Source organism: Rhinopithecus roxellana, chromosome 20 (assembly GCF_007565055.1).
Source record: "Rhinopithecus roxellana isolate Shanxi Qingling chromosome 20, ASM756505v1, whole genome shotgun sequence".
Classification (NCBI taxonomy): Eukaryota; Metazoa; Chordata; class Mammalia; order Primates; family Cercopithecidae; genus Rhinopithecus; species Rhinopithecus roxellana.
In genome coordinates, this window is record NC_044568.1 from 48,114,946 (window position 1) to 48,137,212 (window position 22,267).

General features: G+C 43.9%; 1 protein-coding gene across 3 annotated transcripts in view; it reads left to right on the forward strand.

Moving 5' to 3' along the window:
* The first annotated feature begins 4,805 nt into the window (after positions 1-4,805).
* METTL9 (methyltransferase like 9) overlaps positions 4,806-22,267 on the forward strand; it is a 51,719-nt gene continuing 34,257 nt past the window's right edge. For all 3 annotated transcript variants that reach the window (XM_010388606.1, XM_010388607.1, XM_010388608.1), the window contains exons 1-2: positions 4,806-5,231; positions 18,755-18,945. In XM_010388606.1, coding sequence (XP_010386908.1) covers positions 5,067-5,231; positions 18,755-18,945 — 356 coding nt within the window. In that variant the 5' untranslated portion in view covers positions 4,806-5,066. The remainder of the gene's footprint in view (positions 5,232-18,754; positions 18,946-22,267) is intronic.

Here is a 22,267-nt window from a genome sequence, read left to right on the forward strand (position 1 = left end):
AGAATGTTTTATGGAGAGTAGCTTTGCAAAGACCAAAGTCTCTGACAGATCATCAGGCATTAGATTCTCATAGGATGGCAACCTAGATCCCTCACATGGGCGTTTTACATTAGCACTGAGCATCTTTATTATGATAACTTTGGTTGATGTTTTACAGTTTAAAAAACTCTCAGATCATCTAATTCTCACAAATGTCTTGTGAAGCAGACAGCTCAGAACCATGGCTCTTAGTTTACAGATGAGCAAAGAGAGGCTCAGATGAAGCTGATTTACCTAAGTTAAAGTGAAAACAAATTAACATTTTTTGAGTGTTCACTAAATGTTGAGGCACTTGATAAGCCCTTTATATTTAGAGTATATAACATGATATTCACTGCATCCTTATGAAATAGGTAACCATTATTATTATTTCCATTTTACAGATGAGGAAACAGATATGTAAAGGTCAAGTAATTTGCCTCAAATTGCATAATCAAGAAGCATAGAGCCCAGCTTAAAACCCAGATAGTCTGGCTCAAAGTGCAGATGATAAACTACTAGGCTAATGAGTAGCATTGGGAGTTCTCCAATGAAGCACATGGTGTTACTTGTATTTGCTACTAATGTCTTCTGTTTTTTTTTTTTGAGATGGAGTCTCACTCTGTCACTGAGGCTGGAGTGCAGTGGCGCGATCTTGGCTCACTGCAACCTCCGCCTCCCAGGTTCAAGCAATTCTTCTGACTCAGCCTCATGAGTAGCTGGGATTGCAGGTGCACGCCATCACCCCTGGCTAATTTTTTTGTATTTTTAGTAGAGACGGGGTTTCACCATGTTGACCAGGCTGGTCTCAAACTCCTGACCTCGTGATCCACCCACCTCAACCTCCCAAAGTGCTGGGATTACAGGTGTGAGCCACTGCGCCTGGCCAACTACTAACATCTTGTAACTCCTGGTTCAATCCTGCTACTTGAGGCTCCTTTTTTCTTTTTTTTTTTTTGAGATGGAGTCTCACTGTGTTGCCCAGGCTGGAGTACCGTGGCATGATCTCGGCTCACTGTGGCCTCCGCCTCCTGGGTTCAAGTGATTCTCCTGCCTCAGCCTCCTGAGTAGCTGGGATTACAGGCATGAGCCACGGTGCCCGCCCTAGGCTGCTAATTTTTTGTTGTTGTTGTTGTTGTTTAACCTGTCTGCAGTTTTGCCTTGACTTAGAATTCATCAGCTGGGGCCCACAGTGATATCATTGCATAGGATTGAAGTTATATCAACTAAATTCAGATAAAAATCTCCTACATTAATTAATTAATTAAACAAATTGTTGAGTACATTTGCTAATTTTGTTAGAGGTGCTCATTGCTTAATAACTACAGGACACATTCTATTGAATATACTGGGAAAAACTTCTATCTTTCTCTGAAGATATATAAAACAATATTAAGAAGCATAAAAAATATCTGTCCATAAAAACATGATTATGGCCAGGTGCAGTGGCTCATGCATGTAATCCTAGCACTTTGGGAGGCCACGGCAGGTGGATCACGAGGTCAGGAGTTCGAGACCAGCCTGGCCAACATGGTGAAACCCCGTCTCTACTAAAAATACAAAAAATAGCCGGGCGTGGTGGCAGGCACCTGTAAGTCCTGCTACTCAGGAGACTGAGGCATGAGAATTGCTTGAACCTGGGAGGCAGAGGTTGTAGTGAGCTGAGATCATGGCACCGCACTCCAGCCTGGGCAACAGAGCAAGACTCCATCTCTGGGAAAAAAAAAAGTGATTATATGAGTTATTTTTATTTTTATACAGGGTCACCCAAGCTGGCATGCAGTGGCACAATCTCAGTTCACTGCAACCTCAGCCTCCCAGGCTCAGGTGATCCTCCCACCTCAGCCTCCTGAGTAGATGGGTCTACAGGTGCATGTCACCACGCCTGTCTAATTTTTGTATTTTTTGTAGACATGGGGTTTCTCTATGTTGCCCAGGCTGGCCTTGAACTCCTGGGCTCAAGCCATCCACCTGCCTTGGCTTCCCAAAGTGCTGGGATTACAGGTATGAGCCACTCCGCCTGGTCTATATGATTTCTTTTTAAATCATTATCTCTTCAAGGAGATAACAATCATCAATAGGTTTTGTATAGATCCAAACCCTCTGTTTGTGGAGTCTCTTAACATGATACTTTGTAATTGAAAAGAGAATATGAAAATGCCAAACTTTGTAGCTTCAAAGAACAATAACAAAAAGCCTTTGCCTAGAGATCTAGATAGGAAAGTATTCCTGCCAAAATTTTGGGCCTGTGTGCAGGGCTGTGACCCAAGCTAGACACCTAGGGTCAGTCAGCAGAGTTTGGTGCAGAGAGACATTTGTGTGTCTTTTGAATATCACTGACTGCATCTCAAAATCATGTTAGAACAAGTATTGGCTCCTATTTGGGTTTTTGTGTTATCTTGCCTCTTCCCGTCTCCATTATGGATAATTGAGGTTTTAATATATGGTAGTGACATTCTAGCAGATGAAGGAAGGGGGCAGTCCCCAATGGGCAATCTGAACTTCTGCTTCGTATATTTACTCTTGCTGTTTTCCTTCCTCCTCATTTGTAATTCAGGAGGCTCTCTGAGAAGAGACAGCAAAGCTTCTTAGATGGATCGAAAGACCACGAGCTGGGATACCAAGTTCTACGAAAAGGTCAGCTATTGAATTTGCTCTGCTACCTTCAGGCAAATCATTTGATCATCGGATGCTCTGGTTTCTTCCTGTGCCTGTTAAATGTAAAGAGCATGGGTCTGAGTGTTTTGTGGTTATTATAGAGTATTTTAAATGTATGAGTGATTTATTTTTTTCCAGGCCAGCTGCTCCGATATAAAACAAAATCTGCTCCTTTGAGCTGTTAGGCTTCATGGCAGTCAACTGACCCCAAAATCCTTCTCACTACAGCAGCCATCTACTTGCTTGTTCATCTGAAAACATTTTGCAGTCTCTGAGCTACAGCTATGTGGTCTGACTCCATAGCTGGGGCATACCTTTTTGTCTCCTTTGTCTTCAGAAAGGAAATATGCCATTTTATGCACTCCTGCTGCTTTCACCCCCACTTTAAAAAAGATGAAGGCTTCCTTTTGTGACAGAGTTGCTTTGTCTCTTAACACTGATCCTAAGAGACAGGAAGGAGAGGTGACATAGTAAATAAACAGTTATTGGACTTGCTACCGTAGTTCCTTTTTGATGATTTGGGCCAGGACCACTAGAGGTTTGAACTAGATTTAGTAAGGCTTGGGCTCTTTCGGGTTTTGGCAGGAAGCAATCAGGGAGTATATTGGAGAGAACACAAAATACCGCCCCCCACCCACCCTCTGCCTTTTTGTTTGTTGTTACAGCCTGTTACATTAGGCAACAAGATATCCTTGTTAGCCAAAGGTGCCAAGCTGAGATTCTTAGAAGCTAATAAAAAGAGCTGTTGGGCTGGGTGCGTTAGCTCACGCCTGTAATCCCAACACTTTGGGAGGCCGAGGCAGGCGGCTCACGAAGTCAAGAGATGGAGACCATCCTGGCCAACATGGTGAAATCCCGTCTCTACTAAAAACACAACAATTAGCTGGGCATGGTGGTGAGCACCTGTAGTCCCAGCTACTTGGGAGGCTGAGGCAGAAGAATTGCTTGAACCCGGTAGGCGGAGGTTGCAGTGAGCCGAGATCGTCTCACACTGCACTCCAGCCTGGAGACAGAGTGAGACTCAGTCTCAAGGAGGAAAAAAAAAAAAAAAAAAAGCTATTGGGTAAAGAATGATTTTGTTCCAGATCTGTGGCTCACCACCCCACTGTTTCATAAATGAAAATCTCTGATGCGCAACATCCAATTAACCAAAAGGTTTACTTCTTTTGTTTTGAACTTAGACACATTATTTCTGGTGCAGTTAAAAGCACTTTCCAAACAAACCTAGGAAAGTATTAAAGTTAGGGACCCCCACGAAATATGCTACTCCTTAATTGTGGCGTGGGTATCAGCAGGAAGAACTGCAGTCACAGGAACACAGTGTACTCAACCCTTCAGTTCTGAAATGTTGCTACGTCTTCTCGTGCTATAGCTGATCAAATAAATATCCGGGTTAAACACTGCTCCCAGAGCTGAGTTCGCTCTAAGTGTTGGGTCCAACTTCCCTGTGTTAATTCAAGGAAACAAGTCGGCCAAGGAGTCTAACTTGAGGTCTTCATTCTTGGGCAGGGCCATCAATACACCTAAAACATTACTTGTGGGTACCCCAGCTGCGGTAGCTTCCCTAAAAGGCAGAATTTTCACTCATTCCTTATAGAAACACGTACCCAGCAACTTCTCAGGCTTGGAGCACGGGGCAGGCGGGTCGTCGAGGTGGGAAGGGGAGAGGAGAGGAGGGAGTCTAGCAGGTCGGTTCTAAATGCAAACTGGAAACTACGCATCCGAGCGGGTAACCAGTACTGGCAGCAGTCGTCTCCGGGAAGAACCTGTGTGTGTGTCAGGATGCACAAAAGGAATGACTCCCCTCTTTGCGCCCCCGGAGTTAACTGCACGACCCGGTCAAAGTCCCGCCGTGGAGTGGGATGACGATCGAGAGATAACGACTAAGGCAAGGAAAGACTAGAGGTCCTTCCGGCACCACCTTAGAGGGGCAGGAGGGCTGCAGTTATCGCCTTCGGAAGTGATCTCCTCACCCCTCAAAAAAATTAAAAGCACCTCCGCCATTACCAGAAGCCGAGGCAGGGCCGGGACACGAGAACGCGCCCCGGGCGGATGCGCGCTCCCTTTGTCCCGCCTCCCAGCGGCCCGCTCATTGGACCGAGGGATGGCGGTGGGGGAGAAAGCGCCGCGGCCGCTCTTAAGTGCTCCGGATAGAAACTGGTGCAGGGGGCAGTGGCGTTCCGCGGTCGGAAGGGAATGGGGAGGAGCCGAGGCTGCGCGCCGGCTGCACCTCCCCACCCCCAGCCTCTGCCCTGAAGGGGGCTGGATGGGCAAGTCGGACGCGATGGCTCGAGCTCGGGCGGTGGCGGCTGTGGCCGGAGGCGGCGGTGCCTCCTCCTCCTCCTCGCCCCGGCGCCGGCGGTGATCGGAGCGAGCTGCCGCGGCCCCCGATGAGACTGCTGGCGGGCTGGCTGTGCCTGAGCCTGGCGTCCGTGTGGCTGGCGCAGAGGATGTGGACGCTGCGGAGCCCGCTCACCCGCTCCCTGTACGTGAACATGACGAGCGGCCCGGGCGGGCCGGCGACGGCCGCGGGCGGCAGGAAGGAGAACGACCAGGTACGGGTCGGGGCTGGGGCCGGGGCGGGGGCGTGGCGGCCCGCCTTCCCGCGCTGGGCCCGGCTATTGTGCGGGGCGGTTCTGCGAGGGGGCGGCCCGACCCTTGCCCCTCCGCCTCGGCCTCTCGGAAAGTTTTCCCCGCGCCTTCCCCGCCGGGCGTCGGTTCCGCAAGCCCCGGGCACCCGGGCCGGGCCCCGCGAGCGCCTTTTGTTCCGCGGCGCAGGCGGGGCATGGCCTCCCCTTCCCCCTCCCGGGCCCGATCGCGAGCGCCCCGGAGCCCCGCATTGTTCCTGGGTCCCGGGCGGTAACTGCGGACACCCGGCGGCGGGACTGGGGAACTTTGGGGCCAGAGCGTGACCGGGGGCGCCCGCCTGGCAGCGAGGCCTGAGACTGAAGAGACCCGGCCAGATCCATTACCCCCGAGAAACAAAACGAAAAGCCAGCCCCTCTTTTTGTCTCGTTGAATCCCAGAACGTACAAAGGGTCATAAAAGAAATGTAACTGTACATCGCAAGCCATTGAATTCTCCGGGATGATTCGGGTGACATTTCCCCCTAAGCGCTTAAAAAATGGGTTTGACAGGTTGTCGCTCCCATCCTACGGAACCTTCCCCTCCTACCTAGCAGAGATCTCCTTTAAACTTGGATTTACTCAGCCTGCTGGAAAGATTGTGTGTGATGAGGAGGAAGATTATGCAAGTTTTACAGGAAGCGTTTTTAAAACCGAACGGGACGGGAGGGAGTTGTTATGCATCGTGAGCGTTGCGCTGTGACCTGATAGGTAGGCTTTTCATTAGCTCAGTCTTGTGCCACTTAAACGTGTACAGGTTAACTGTAGAATTAAGTGAGATATTTCGTATTTGACCTTAACATAGTTTGCAGTTAATGTTAAATTCATTGAAAAGAGGCTTTTGAACTCTGCCAGAGTGTTGTCTTGTCATAGCTAGCATTTATAGAACATTTTGCTTTTCCATAGAGCACTAATTATTCCCTATATCATCTTGTGTCTCATCATTTTCATATATTTCTCATTTTCCTACGTTACTTTTTTATTATGCCAGGTGTTCAGAGAATTTACACCCAGGTTGATTTCATGTGTTTTAATGAGGGTAGAGAATTGTCTAAGAAGGAGATAGAGCAATTTAGAAAAGTAGCATTTCGTTTTTAGTAATATTTATATTGGGCTTTTTTCTATTTGTAAAGGAATGCTAAATTTCTGTAAATTTTTGTGAAAGCCTCCAGCCATTGCAGTTTGTTAGGTGCAATATCAGTATCATTGATCACTTGTATGATATGGTTAGGAATGTACGTAAGCTTAAATTACAAAACCACATTTATTCCTATGGATTATTTACTTATACTAGTTCATATAGAGACAACTCAAAGTACTGTACAGTTATCAGAATGTCACATATGGAACAACGGTGTAGACAATGAATTAGAAATGTCATTTTTAACATTTTTAAGCAGTTGATAGAAATAAGGTGCTGGATAGGAGAAAAAGCGGTTTATCTCCATTGATGTGGGATTATGATTGAGTCTCTTAGCTATTGGTATTTATGATAACACTTATCATGATTACCCCTCCTGCAGCCACTTGATATGTTTTCGTTGCTCCTAAAAGAATCGCACTTATCTTAAAAATTGAAACACTATTTCAACACTGATTTGTATGGAGGTGGAATTACAGCTGTAGACATAGCCTCAGAATATCTGCCAGCAGAGGATACTTTTCTAATTGTGTACCTTTTTAAAGCTGAATCTATTAGGTTCTAATGAAGACTAATACTGGTTTCAGGTACATTTATTTCAGATACCATATTTATATTGTGTGTGTGTGCGTGCGTGTGTGTACCCCTTCACTGACAACTGGGCAGATAATTTCTTTAGGGTGAAGACTTAATCTGGTATTTTCTGAATATTTGGAGGAGGGGTCAACTCTTTTCCTTAGAATAATGAATCCAGACATTATTTTGACATGAATACATTCATATTGTGAAGATAATAGTCCATGAATAAAGATTAAAATCAACAGAAGAAAGCTGTGTAGAAACCACCATGAGATAAAGTAGGAAGCTGTCCTTTCTGCACTGTGGCTGAGTTGATAATTTGTTTTCCACTTAATATTCAGGGATCCTGTGTTTGCCTTATAACTTTGTTGTTTGTGAAGTAACTGTAACTGTTTTTCCTCCTTCAGATTAATAGTTTTATACAAGGTCTTCTAAGTGTTCCGTTGGGTGTGTGAGTTCCATAGCCAGCCACATCTGGTTCTTTTGGAGTTGCATAAAAGTAGGGTTGTGGATTTGATTGAACCTTACTTAGCGCAAGTTTTCCTTCTGGTTATTTTATTAGGGAATTATGATGGAGGATTCTGTGCTTAAAAGAGAGATCTTGGGCAATGTTTATTCATTAAAAATTGCTATTTTGTTAGTGTAGTTTGGAGAGGCAAGGCTCCTTTGGGCTAAAGCTGCTCTAAAACTGTAGTAGCAGTGCCATTTTAGTAACTTGGTTTGGTGTGCTAGCTTCAAAACTGGGATTATGTTTCACTTTAGGCAAGCAAGAAGCAGGGTTTCACTTAGAGCAGGAAAGTGGCCCAGAGGCCAGACTGGTCTCACAGACATATTTTTACAGCCTATGAAATAAGAATAGTTTTACATTTTTTAAATGGTTACCAAGAAAATATCAAAATAACATTTTGTAATACATGAAATTTCATTTATGAAATTCAAATTTATTTGTGTCCACAAATAAATTTTTTTTTTTTTTTGAGATGGAGTCTCGCTCTGTCACCCAGGCTGGAGTGCAGTGGCCCAATTTTGGTTCACTGCAACCTCTGCCTCCCAGGTTCAAGTAATTCTCATGTCTCAGCCTCCTGAGTAGCTGGGATTACAGGTGCATGCCACCACACCCAGCTAATTTTTGTATTTTTCAATAGAGATGGGGTTTCACTGTGTTGGTTAGGCTGATCTTGAACTCCTGCCCTCAAGTAATCCTTCTGCCTGGGCCTCCTAAAGTGCTGCGATTACAGGTGTGAGGTACCACGCCCAGCCCACAAATAAAGTTTTATTGAAAGAGAACTACCACATTCATTTACCTGTGATCGGCAAGCTCCCGGGCTACAACAGCAGCATATTTGCTACTGTATGGCCTGCAAGCCTAAAACATTTACTATGTGGCTTCTTACAGAATAAATAATTTTTGCAAGAAATTCCCAGCTTTCTTAACAGCTTTTTTTCTTTTTTTTTTGGAGACAGGGTCTCCGTCTGTCGCCCAGGCTAGAGTGTAGTGGCACAATCTCGGCTCGCTGCAGCCTCGACCTCCTGGGTTCAAGCGATTCTCATGCCTCAGCCTCCCAGTAGCTGGGATTATAGGCGTGCGCCAGCACACCTGGCTACTTTTCTTGTAGTTTAGTAGAGACAGGGTTTCACCATGTTGGCCAGGCTTGTCTTGAACTCCTGGCCTCAGTGATCCACCCACATCGGCTTCCCACAATGCTGGGATTACAGGAGTGAGCCACTGTACCCAGCCTCCAACAGCATATTCTTAATCACAGGTTGCAGGGTGGGTAGATTGACTCACTGGGAAGAAATAGAGGCAGGCAGTGAGAAACTAGTAGATATTGTCACTTTTCAATGTTGGCAGACTCAGAATTTAAAAAGACAACAACAAAAAACTTAGGATCTATTCTTTTTGTTGCATTGCACCTAGTGCTTAAAGTTAATGCATCTATTATGGAGCTACTGAAACTATGAAAGGACCCATAGGCCCCAGGTTCTTGGTAATAATAGCCGTTCAATAGCTTCTCAATTGATGGAGTGAAAAAATTGTTTTAGAACTTGCTGAACCAAACCACAACGATTTCTCCAGGTGACATACTGCAAGGTGTTTTAAAAGCACAGATAACATTCAATATCCAGAATTATTAAGGTGTAACTTAAAATTGCAAGTATGTGTATATGAGTGACTTATTTTTTCACTTTCTTGTATAAGCTCAGAACTGTGCTATGCCACAAGTGATGATGAATTCAAGAAAGAATTAAAATCCTTTTTTTCCCCCAAATGAAAAAATACTTGGACAGCCTAGCCAGAACCAAACACTGTGCTAAAGGATGGAGTGTTTCCTGTCCCTTTACCCCTCATTTACCTTGTGGAGGCAGACTGGAGTCAGGCATGAGTTAACAATGCTTCAAGGATAGTCAGCCAGCTAAGCCGGACAGGCACTGATGGATTGGTGTCTTCCTCTGAACTGCCTTCGAGAGTCTGGAGGCCTTTGCAGCTGAATACCAAAGAGACTTCGGAAAGGATTTCTTTCCTTCCTCATAATCTGTGTTGAAACCCCAACAAGTGTTTGCTTCAATTTCACAGAATGTTAGGATCTCTTTCTTGTGCTGGATATACCAGGAATCTTTATGTTTCTCTTTGGAGGTGCCCTAGAAGACCCTAATGGCGTCCAGTAAAAAGCTCTGTTGTGTAGACCCTCTGAAGCTTTGTTAAAATTTTAGGATTATCCTGTCCTACAGGGAGTGAGTACTTAGTATTTGCAATGAGGATTGTCAGTAATTTGTTATTAAATCAAAGCTGAAGCAATTTAATCTGTTTTAATTGATTCCCCTCATGGATATGAGGGTGCCTATCACTCTACACATTGAAATCTCACATAAAGAGGTTATGGGTTGGGTTTATATTGTTTGTGGGAAAATGGTGAATGGTCTGAATGTTTACTCCTGTGCTGTGCTTAAATGCAAGGTGTCTATGGTGAAATGTCTGGACTGAGTTGATTGCATTGTAAAATCTTAGAATGTGAGTTTTGAATCCTTAGCTGTCAAGGTCTGTTGATGGAGTTGGTCTGGCCAACTCAGAAAGATTCTGTGTTCATAGACCCTGAGCAGTGGAGCTTTTCTGATTGTTTTTGGTAGCACTGAATGCCTTGGGTCTTTGATTACCCATTTCTTTTGAGAGTGGCTGGATGCCCAGACCTACAGTGTGGTTTTTAGGCATTCCCTTGAACTGCACTTCTCCTCTGACCAGCCCTTGCCTTGGAGAGAAAGGGGAAGGAAATATGAACAGTTACTGGCCTTCTATTGTGTGCCAGGCACTTCAAATATATTATCCCCAGTGGTCCTCATAGAACTCTCAGAGGTTGGTGGTATCATCCGCACTTTACATATGGGAGAGTGAGGCTGAGAGAGATAAGAGACTTGCTCAATAGCGCAGAGTTAATGGATGATAGAGTTGGGCTTTGCACCTAGCTTTGTCTGGTTTCAAGGCAACACATTTTCTCCTGCTTTATGATGCCCCTTCTAGTAAACCTTGTGTTGTCTGTGGGGTGGTAAAAATAGGCTTGCCTTCATTTTTTTTTTTTTTTTTTGTTTTTTAGAAACAGGTTCTGGCCCTGTCACCCAGGCTGGAATGCAGTGGCCCGATCATAGCTCACTGCAGCCTCAAACTCCTGGCCTCAGTAGATCCTCCTGCCTTGGTCTCCTGAGTAGCTTCTAAATTTTTTGTAGAGACAGGGTCTTGCCATGTTGTTCGGGCTGCTCTCAAACTCCTGGCCTCAAGCAGTCCTCCTGCCTCAGTCTCCCAAAGTGCTGGGATTACAGGTGTGAGCCACTGCTCCACGCCTAGGCTTACCTTCTGAATAGGAAACTGCCCTCATTCTATTGAGGACTCTGTGGACACTGAAATTAGGTAGCTGTGTGCACAATGCTAGTTGAAGATTTTGCAGTTTGTGAATTAGATGAGAATAGGACAGCTGCTTGAAGTTCTGGCCTTTATCTGGTTTGTGCATGCTTTTTGTAAGGCTTAAAGTTGAAAAAAGATTCTTACATGTGTTGTCTTTTTTTCCTGACATCAGCCATTTTTATTTTTGCATCACCAAGTGGGTGTTTAATTGTTCAATCCTGTTCTGACACTAACTACCTGGAGTTAGGGTCATGCTTTACAGAGTTAAGGGCTCAGTCCCACAAGACTGCCCTCACTTCAGAGGCCAGCTGCAAGTCCTGGGTCCCCAGGCTACCAGTGCTTTTGTCCAACTTGACTACAAATTTGGGAGTTCCCACAACTCTACCTTCACCCTACCCCACCCCACCCCATAATTTCCTATAACAGAATGACTCATAGAACTTGGGAAAATACTTAGGGGCGCAATGGCTCACACCTGTAATCCTAGCACTTCGGGAGGCTGAGGTGGGTGGATCACAAGGTCAGGAGATCAAGACCATCCTGGCTAACATGGTGAAACCTGGTCTCTACTAAAAATACAGAAAATTAGCTGGGTGCGGTGGCTCACGCCTGTAATCCCAGCACTTGGGGAGGCTAAGGTGGGTGGATCATGAGGTCAGAAGATCAAGACCATCCTGGCTAACACAGTGAAACCTGATCTCTACTAAAAATACAAAAAATTAGCTGGGCATAGTGGCAGGCACCTGTAGTCCCAGCTACTGGGGAGGCTGAGGCAGGAGAATCGCTTGAACCCTGGAGGCGGAGGTCGCAGTGAGCCAAGATCGTGCCGCTGCACTCCAGCCTGAGCGACAGAGCGAGACTCCGTCTCAAAATAATAATTAAAAAAACCCACCTAGGTTTACTGGTTTATTACAAAGGATACAATCGGGGAACAGCCAAGTGGAAGAGGTGCATAGGGTGAGGTGTGGGAGGTGGTGTAGAGTTTCTCTTTCCTCCGATGAGCCACCCAACCATCATATCAATGTATTCAGCAACCCAAAAACTCCCAGGACCCCGTAGTTTAGGGGTGTCATTACATAGGCATGATTGGACTCAGTCTTCAACTCCTTTCCCATCCTTAGAGATTGGAAGGTGGGGCTGAAAGTTTGAACCTTGTACCCACAGCCTGGTCCCTATCCTGAAGCTATTTGGGTCTCCCACCCCTATCAGGAGTCATATTGTTAGCATACAAAAGATATCCTTATCATCTGAGATTCTCTAAGGGTTTTAGGAACTCTATCAGGAACCTGGGAGAAAGACCAAATCTGTATTTTTTATTATACCACGTTATCTAAAATCAGTCGGTTTTAAAAATGACTTTCTGGCCGGGCGCGGTGGCTCAAGCCTGTAATCCCAGCACTTTGGGAGGCCGAGGCGGGCGGATCACGAGGTCAGGAGTTCGAGACTATCCTGGCTAACACGGTGAAACCCCGTCTCTACTAAAAAATACAAAAAGCTAGCCGGGCGAGGTGGCTGGCGCCTGTAGTCCCAGCTACTCGGGAGGCTGAGGCAGGAGAATGGCGTAAACCCGGGAGGCAGAGCTTGCAGTGAGCTGAGATCCGGCCACTGCAGTCCAGCCGGGCGACAGAGCGAGACTCCGTCTCAAAAAAAAAAAAAAAAAAAAAATGACTTTCTGACTCTGCTAGTGTGCTTAAATCCTTTGTATTTTGGGAATGTTGTATTTTGGATATGTTATATATCACGTTTGATTAGTTGATAAACTCCAAAAATAATTTCAGAAAAACTTTTAACCGTATTCTTTGGTCTGATCAGCAAATATAATTTTATAGGAAAATTGCATTCCTGCTTTGAACGAGTGATTCATCAACCATATAAAACTTTTTTAATATATATATAAATATATATATATAATGTTATATAAATATTAGGAGGAGTTCATGGGCTTAATGAAAATTTTTTTTTTCCTTTTTTGAGACAGAGTCTTGCTCTGTCACCCGGAATGGAGTGCAGTGGCACAGTCTGGGCTCACTACCACCTCCATCTCCCGGGTTCAAGTGATTCTTTTGCCTCAACCTCCCTAGTAGCTGGGATTACAGGTGCCTGCCGCCACACCTGGCTAATTTTTGTATTTTTAGTAGAGACAGGGTTTCACCATGTTGGCCAGGCTGGTCTTGAACTCTTGACCTCAAGTGATCTGCCCACCTTGGCCTCCAAAGTGCTGGGATGGGTGGGTGTGAGCCACCGTAGCCAGCCAGGAAATTTTTAACACAATATGACCTAATATTTAATCACTTTGGCGAAAACTGTCAGACGTATTCAGAATGCCTGGCAGCCACCTGATTTGGCTGTTTACTACCTGGCCAATTATTAGTGTCTTCACAGTTGTGTTGCCAGTAGGGAGAATATTGCTGTTTACTGTAATTTTTAGATGTTATGTTTAGTTATCACATCCTGTTCTGTACTTGGCATCAGCAGATGACTGAATGTAATCATTCTCATTTGATTAGAGTTTGTCATTTAAAAGATTTCCTTGTTTATTTAGATCGAACAACATTTGAGTGAGCTTTAAAGGCAGATGCTAATAAGATGCTTTTTCAGATATGATAGGCTGCAGCCAAGGAGTCCAGCCTCACAGTAGGGCGGGCACGTAGTCCTGTCAGTGTGTGAATTTAACGAGCATAGTACTTTGTTCTTGCCTGTGTACCTTTGTTTCTGTAGTCTTTGAGGGGCACACATTCAAAAGCTCACCTGCAGCTGGGCGCGGCGGCTCACACCTGTAATCCCAGCACTTTGCGAGCCCGAGGCAGGTGGATCACCTGAGGTCAGGCGATTGAGACCAGCCTGACCAACATGATGAAATCCTGTCTCTACTAAAAATACAAAAATTAGTCTGGTGGGGTGGTGGGTGCCTGTAATCCCAGCTGCTTGGGAGGCTGAGGCGAGAGAATCGCTTGAACCCAGGAGGCAGAGGTTGCAGTGAGCCAAGATCGCACCAGCCTGGGCGACAGAGGGAGACTCCATCTCAAAAACAAACAAACAAAACCAAAGAATTCACCTGCTTGAAAGTACACGGGAGCCTACAGACAAGCCACCCAGTGCTGTGAGCTCAGCATGGCTTTCTATCTAAGCTGGGTTGTCTGGAGAGAGGCGAAACCAGGAGGCCTGCCCATTGGGTTACAGGGGTTCCTGCAGATTTTCTCTCCCCTTGGTATTTCACCTTAAGGGCAAGGTGACTGCTCCTTTAAGGCTCTGAAGCTCCTCTTCAAGATCATAGTCACATTACTTGTTTCCCTTGGTTTCTAATTTTATTTTCACTCTGGAATGTAGGTTCCCTGAGGCGAGCGAGTCCATCTTCTAATTCAGTCAGCTGGAGTCCCTAGACCATAGTTAAGCTGGGATAGTGGGAAACATTACTGGAGAGTCAGTACAGTGACATTTTGTGGGTAAGTCCATGTATGGGTTCTCAAGCAGTGGCAGTTTTGCCTCCTGGGGACATTTGGCAATGCCTGGGACATTTTGGGCTGTCCCTTGGGGTAGTGCTACTGGAACCTGATGGGTAAGTGCTAGGAATGCTGCTAAACAGCCTACAATGTGCAGGCCAGCCCCTGAAACAGAGGATCATTCAGCTCCAAATGTCAGTAGTGTGAAGGGTGAGAAACCCTGGCTTACAGGACTTCAGTTACTATCTAGACCAGATTATCTTTTCTCTACACACATCTAGTGCTGTTTAATTGGCAGGATAGTCCTGCTTTCTTTTCTTTAGCAGACACACTGGGTAGAGTTAAGCAAAGAGAAGCTTCTTTGAAAGAAACGCTTATAAAACAACGGGTACCTGGAGCAGGAGCTTGAATCAGCTGGAGCTGCTTAGAGACCCTAGGCTTCCCATTTGTTCAGAAGTTGCAAGGTGGTAGATGAAATGTAAAGCACTTGGCTTGGTGCCTGGTGCATGATAGGTGCTCAGTTGGTGTCTTCCTTCATCGCTTGCTTCCTTGCTTGCGGTAATGTAATTTTGTGGTGAGTGGGTAGCTTTAACCACTGTTTGCAAAATTAGGTTTAAGCAAGGCCTTGCAGAGTTTGAGAAATTGACAGAAACCCCATGGCAGCGGTCTCTGTGGTTATCCTTATGTTTCCTCTAGGATTTTGTTAGAAACTCCAAATTCTATCTATTTAGACTGCCTGTAGATGAACACTTATTGTTTGTCTGTATCTGTGCCAGGTACTGAAGCCATTCATTTTCTCTGCCTTTATGAAGCTCTCAGTCTACCTAGGAAGATAGGCACTGAACATGCAATTGTCTGCAATTATTCAATCCAGAGATTGCAAATATTACCGAAGGGACAAATGGGATGTATGAAAGGGTATTAGAACAGGGGGCCTAGCCTAGCCTTTCCTAGGTATATTTTCTTTTTGAAGGAAAATATACCTAGGAAATATTTAGGCTGAAGTTGAACGAACCAGGTGAAGAGAGAGTGGGTTAGGTGGCGGGAAATGTGGGGGGCAGAGCAAATACCATGTGAGACAGCCACGGGAAAGGGGCCTTCCAGAAAAAAGAAGGAAGGGGTGGAGCAGTGTGATGGAGTGAGGGTCCAGGGGTCATGGGTTGGTAGGGAATGTCATGAGGTGAGGCTGGTGACATAGAATGAACAAAAATCGTGTAGGGCCTTGTAAGCCATATTAAGCATTTTGAATGTTATCCTAAGGTTCCTGTTAAGCAGGGTAGTGATGTGATCAGATTTGCATTTAAAATTTGTATTTTAAGAGGTTTGCTAGGTTACTTATGTTTTCAGGTCACTTTTAATTTCTGGAAGATCTAACTGCCACCTACATATTTAGGGAGGGGTGTGTGTGTGTGTGTTAAAAAAACAGTTTTATTGGGATATAATTCACATACCATGAAATTTATCCTTTTGAAGAGTTCAATCCATTGATTTTTAGTATAATCACAGCATTCTGCAGCCATCATCAGTATTAATTTTGGAACATTTCATCACCCCAAAAAGAAACCTCATGTCCATTAGCAGCCACTCCACATTGTCCCAGCTCCCCAGCCCCTGGCAGCCACAATCTGCCATCTACTTTTCTATCTCTGAATTTGCATATTCAAGACATTTCACAGAAGTGGAATTATACGGTATGCGGTCTTTTGTGGACTGACTTATTTCACTTAGCATAATGTTGTCAAGGTTCATCCATGTTGGAGCATGAAGTAGTGCTTCATTCCTTTGTATGGCAGAATATGCTATTATTATTTTTGTTTGTTTGTTTGTTTGTTTTTTGAGACGGAGTCTCGCTCTGTCACCCAGGCTGGAGTGCAGTGGCCGGATCTCAGCTCACTGCAAGCTCTGCCTCCCGGGTTTACGCCATTCTCCTGCCTCAGCCTCCCGAGTGGCTGGAATTACAGGCGCCCGCCACCTCGCCCGGCTAGTTTTTTGTATTTTTTAGTAGAGACGGGGTTTCACCGTGTTAGCCAGGATGGTCTCGATCTCCTGACCTCGTGATCCGCCTGTCTCGGCCTCCCAAAGTGCTGGGATTACAGGCTTGAGCCACCGCGCCCGGCCTATGCTATTATTTTATATGAATCTATTATCACATCTTGTTTATCCACTATTTGATGGACATTTGACTTGTTTTCACTTTCTGGCAGTGCTGCTGTGAAATCGACATTTGGTCAGAAAGGACATATGTTTCACCTTTCTTTTTACAGAGAAGAGCTTTGATCTGTTTTTGTTCTGTAGCACATTCTGTTCAGTAGGCAGTTTCTTTCCTGAAAGACCTGTGTGACAGTAAAGGTTCAACCACACGTGTTAATGTTGATGAATTGAGAAAAATGCTATTAAAAACTTGAGTTTTCCTCTTGGTGCTTGAAAGCACTATTTGCAGTTAATGGTGCCAGTTCCTGCTTGGTTCTGGAAGTCAGAATCTATTGTTCTAGTCCATTTACAAGTGGATGCCAAGGAATTCTTAGCTCCTCTGTTTCACTTGAATGACTTCTCATCCACATTAATAGAATGCACCTGATTGCCTATTATCAAGGTGATGGCTTTCATCTTGATTAGCCATTTCAGAGAATAAAAAATAAATAAAAGTCAGAGTGGCCTCCATATTACAGAGTTCAGAATGTGCACCAGGAGGTCATGAGTATAATAAAAAACGGTTTATGACCTGCACTGGAGCATAACTTCAGGCACAATAAGTATTAAGAATTAGAGAATCATTAAGCGAGAACATTTTCAGACCACGGGAAAAAAATGTAGGCAGTGAATGTAAAAAGCTTCATAGCTTGTCATATAGAGTAAGAAAAATAAAAATAGTTTTATATATGAAGTCCAAGCAGTTTTGATAACTGTGATGAAATGGCAAATTAGCACAAATCAGTCCACAACTGGAAAGGCTTGGTTTACCCAGTTTAGGGAACAGAGTTTGTAAAATGATTAATCTCTGAGATTTAATGTGTCTGTTTGTTTGTGTTGATTTGTAACTAGTTCCTTTTAACATTAGCATCGGAAATGTTACTTAAGATTTCACTGAACATTTAGTAAGCTTAGGATGACTGTAAAGCTGGTCCACCAATTGTGCAGGCGCTTATGGGACGTCTACCGCTGATAAAAGGTCATATTTGTCGGGGGAAGCAAATTACTCTTGGCCAGTTGACTGACTGGGAAAAATTTGTGTTTCATGGCAGATAATGGGTTAATAGTAACTGATATACTTTGTAGTTTCATCACTGTACCTAAGGGGCTTACTCTTATTTCTCAGGCCATGTTAGAGGAATCTCATTGCTATTATTATTGTAGGATTCTCACTATGTGCTTTGTGTTATGTTGAGGACTTGCCTACATTATCTTATTTAATCCTTGTGGTACCCTACCAGAATAGATAGACACCAGTGATGTCTCTAGTCTACAAATGAATGGAGGCTCAGAGATGAAGTGATATGTCTGAGCTCACATAGGAAGGGCAGAGCTGGGACTTGATTGGGGGCTGACACTAAAGCTGATATACAGTCTGCTTCCCCACCTCTCTGGTATGCTAACTCATTTATTATGAAAGGTTATAAATTTCATCTATAGGTGAAGCTCTTGAATTTTGTTCTAGAATGTGGATTCTGGGTAGAGCCAATTCCTGGAAATCTGGTTCTTAGCATGTTACTACTTGGTTCTCTCATTGATTGCAGTATGACCTTAAGTAACTTCTTAATCTTTCTTGAGCACGTGTTGCCTCTGTAGGAGTGTCATATGACCTATTTGTAAAGCACACCTCAAGATTTCTAAAGATCTCTTTTAAATAGCCCACAAGAAGAAAGGCAACTTAATTTGGTCACTGGAGTGTTAAATTCTGTTGCTTACTTTGCTATTTGGGTTTGTTTGGTGGTTTTGAGTTAAGGCATTGGAATATGTGACTGTTTTCTTATCTAAAAACAAGGATACTGCCAGCTGTTTGCCTTCTGATGTTGAATCTCAGTGAAAGAGAGGCCAGCAGAGCTTTCTAAATCTCAGGGATACAGTGACTGAAGCACTAGGCTGGGAGGCCGAGTGCCTGAGCTATGGTCTTGTTCTGCTGCCTACTAAGCTGAATGACCCAAAGGCCTCTCCACCCTTCCCTCACCCACTCTACTTACCTTGAGGGCTGTAAGAAAATGAAATGAGAAGTCATGTCTGAAGAAGTGCTTTATATTTTATAGGTTATATGAGTATAAGAAATGATTATTCTCAGAGTATCATGAGATGGTAGGTAATATTTGGAAATCTTAGATTTGATTTAGTCTTCTGGTTTTTTGTTTTTGGATTTCTTAGGTGACACTTTGGTTATGTGTTTTAATTTTTGTTCTTCTTTTTTTTTTAGTGGTATGTGTGCAACAGAGAGAAATTATGCGAATCACTCCAGGCTGTCTTTGTTCAGAGTTACCTTGATCAAGGAACACAGATCTTCTTAAACAACAGCATTGAGAAATCGGGCTGGCTATTTATCCAATTATATCATTCTTTTGTGTCATCTGTTTTTAGCCTGTTTATGTCTAGAACATCTATCAATGGGTAAGTGAATCTTGAACATTTATTTTTTTTCTTTATCCTTAGGTTTACAAAAGGAAAAACACAAAAAGAAAAGTTATCTTGTTCAGCATGTTGACTACCTGAGCTACAATACTTTTACTAGTCAGAACCTTGGCAGTTAGTCCAGCGTTTTATCTTTCTGTGATTCTGCCCTTTAAATTCACCATAACATGACAGCCTCATTAGTATGTGTATTCATAGCGGGAGTTACTTAGGGTAGTGCTTCTTGGCTTTGATGTACGTAGGAATCACCAGGGGATCTTGTTAAAATGCAGATTATGAGTTCGTAGGTCAGGGGCTAGGCCTGAGAGTCTGCTTTTTTTTTTTTTTTTTTTTTTTTTGACACAGTCCTGCTCTGTTGCCCCGACTGGAGTGCAGTGGTGTGATCTGGGCTCACTGCAGCTTCCGCCTCCTGGGTTTAAGCGATTCTCGTGCCTCAGCCTCCCAAGTAGCTGGGATTACAGGTGTGCACCACCACACCTGGCTAATTTTTGTATTTTTAGTAGAGATGAGGTTTCACCATGTTGGCCAGGCTGGTCTCTAACTGACCTCAAGTGATCTGTCCACCTCTGCCTCCCAAAGTTCTGGGATTATGGGTGGGACCCACTGTGCCTGGAGAGTCTGCATTTTTAACAAGCTCTTAAGACAATGTCAGTGATGCTGAATGCTGCTGGTTCTGGACCACAAAGTAGTAAGACTCCCAGAACCAAGCCCTGAAGCTGAGGGCTTTACACCCTTAGGCTGAAAAGTAAGATCTTTGCCTTAAGCATACTTCGAAGTAGCAAATTGTTTTTGGGAGATCTAATTAGTCCAACAATGGATGATGGCTTATTTTGAGTGAAGAGTCCTGCATCTGTTCTTAAATAATGTGTAGGTTCACCAGAATTTTATAAACTTATTGTGGAATTCTCTGTCCCCAGAGTGGTTCCCTCATATACATCCATAGAAAAAGCTTTAGGAGTTTTTTGTTTTGTTTTGATTTTCCATTCCTTTCTTGGCCATATTTTCAGGCATTCCTAAGGACCTAGACTCTAAAATGCCAAAGAGAAAAGCAATAGGCTCAATGCTTAAAAAGCCTCGTTGGACCACTCAAACCACTGGTTGAGCCCACTTTTCTTTTCCCTTGAGATTTGGAGCCAGTTTCTACTGACTGTCTGGATCCCCAGTGTATCATCTGGTCCTTAAGTATGTTTTTAGGCACTACAAGCCATTTCTCAAGATTTCTCAGTTGATTTTCTTCATTGTTTATGTGAAATTGCCATACGTTTGCTTTGGCAAGCAGTTGTTATTTTTATATGGGTAGTTGAGTTGATACAACTTGGTCTGACATTTTGTTCCTTAAACTGGTTATATTGAATTTCTGTTCTATACCATTTATTCTTCCTTTGGAATTCTGATGAGTCACTGTAGCAGAGATTCTTATCCTTTCTGGAGTCCTGTAGCTCTTTGAAAGTGGTAAAAGGTAGGAATCCTCTCTTCAGAAAGTGCTTACATTCAACATTTTATGTATGATTTTGGGGGTTTCAAACTTTTATTTCCCCTTTCCTCTACCCACAAGACCCTGGTTAAAATTCCCTGCTCTAGAATTTCACAGTTTGATCAAAGAGGCAATACAGTTAGTAAACCCCTTTGGCTTCCCTTACTTAAAACTCTTCTGCTTTTTTCTTCTGAAACCTACGACTGCTTTCAATCAATCCCTCTTGCCTTGTGTCCTATTCTCAACTAAAAATTAAATTTAGGGCCCATCAATACTTTCCAGCCATGGCAGTGGGAGATTATTACTACAGGTGGCCATCTCTCACAGAAATCATTACTGTGGTATTGTCTTCAATTACTTTAAGATACTTATCAAACTTCCTTTATGCTGGAAAGGAGAAGGCTAAGTAAGGAAAGACTTAATAGATGTTCCAGAGTTTATTTTATAAGGAAGAGGCACACCTCTTCATAGACTCTTAAGTCTAGAGAGAACTTAGATTGTGACCAGAGAACCTAGGATGGTTATTAAACACTAAAGTTAAACCCAAATTAGAGGGTCATATCTCTTCACGGTTTGTGTTTATGGGAAACTTTGTACTGGGCTCGGTATTTTGGGTGAGACTGTTCTTCATTGTGCGAGACTGCCCCCCACACTACGGGAAGTCTAACTTTTCTGGCCTTGCCCACTGAATGGCAGTAGTACCCCCAGGTCCTTGTGATTACTGGAAACTCTTCTGTCTACTCACATTGCCCCCTAGAGGGCAAAATCCATCCTGGTTGATAAACACTGGGCTTGATGGATTTTTATTTATTTTTTGACAGTGTTAATCTTTTTGTAGAGCCCCTGTTGTTCATGTTCTTTGGAAATAGGACAGTCCTTCCCCTGTCTCTCTAGTGCCTTCTTTCTTTCTTTTTTGGAGATAGGGTCTCACTCTGTTGCCTAGGCTGGAGTGCAGTGGCACAGTCATGGCTCACTGCAGTCTTGACCTCCTCAGGCTCAAGCAATTCTCCTGCCTCAGTCTTCCAGGTAGCTGGGACTAGAGGCTCATGCCACTGTGCCTGGCTAATTTTTGTATTTCTTGTAGAGGCAGGGTTTCACCATGTTGCCCAGGCTGGTCTCAAACTCCTGGGTTCAAGAGATCCTCCCACGTCGGCCTCCCAAAATGCTGGGATTACAGATGTGAGCCACCATGCCCAGCCTCTGGTGCCTTTAAATGTAGACCAGTCAGATGAGCTTGTGAGATCTGAACTCAGGTGACCTCTAGTTCTAGAATTTTATAATTATCATGTCAAGATTCCTCACATCCCAAGGAGATGGCTTGGGAAGCATGCTCTGGGAAAATTTAAGCAAAATGACTATTTTGTGACCTACTTTTGGTCCTGTGGCAAGTCAGCATCAGTATTTGAGTGAAACTCGCCTCCCCTCAGCCATGCTACCAGTAGCCTCTTTCTGCTGTGACTCTGGTTTCTGTGTTAAATTTTGTACCACTCCTTCAGCAAGTTCAGATTTGCTTATTTTCTTACTGTAATATATGAACAATTGTGGATTAAAACAACTTGTCTTTTATGAGACGTGATTTTCTTTGGTAAGCAGTTGTAGTCGGTAGCATCATGTTTAGTGGTCTCTGAGGTCTTTCTCTCTCCAATTTTTTAGCATTTCTGTGGGGCAGAAGATTTACTGTAAACTTGGTTAAACTTTCCTATGGCCATAATGGGAAAAGGAAGGCGGACTTTGTTACAAGAACTCCATTATTCGTATTTCTTCCTAAAACTGGTCTTACATTGGGCACCATGTTGCATGCATCTTTCCAGTCACTGTATAGCAGCA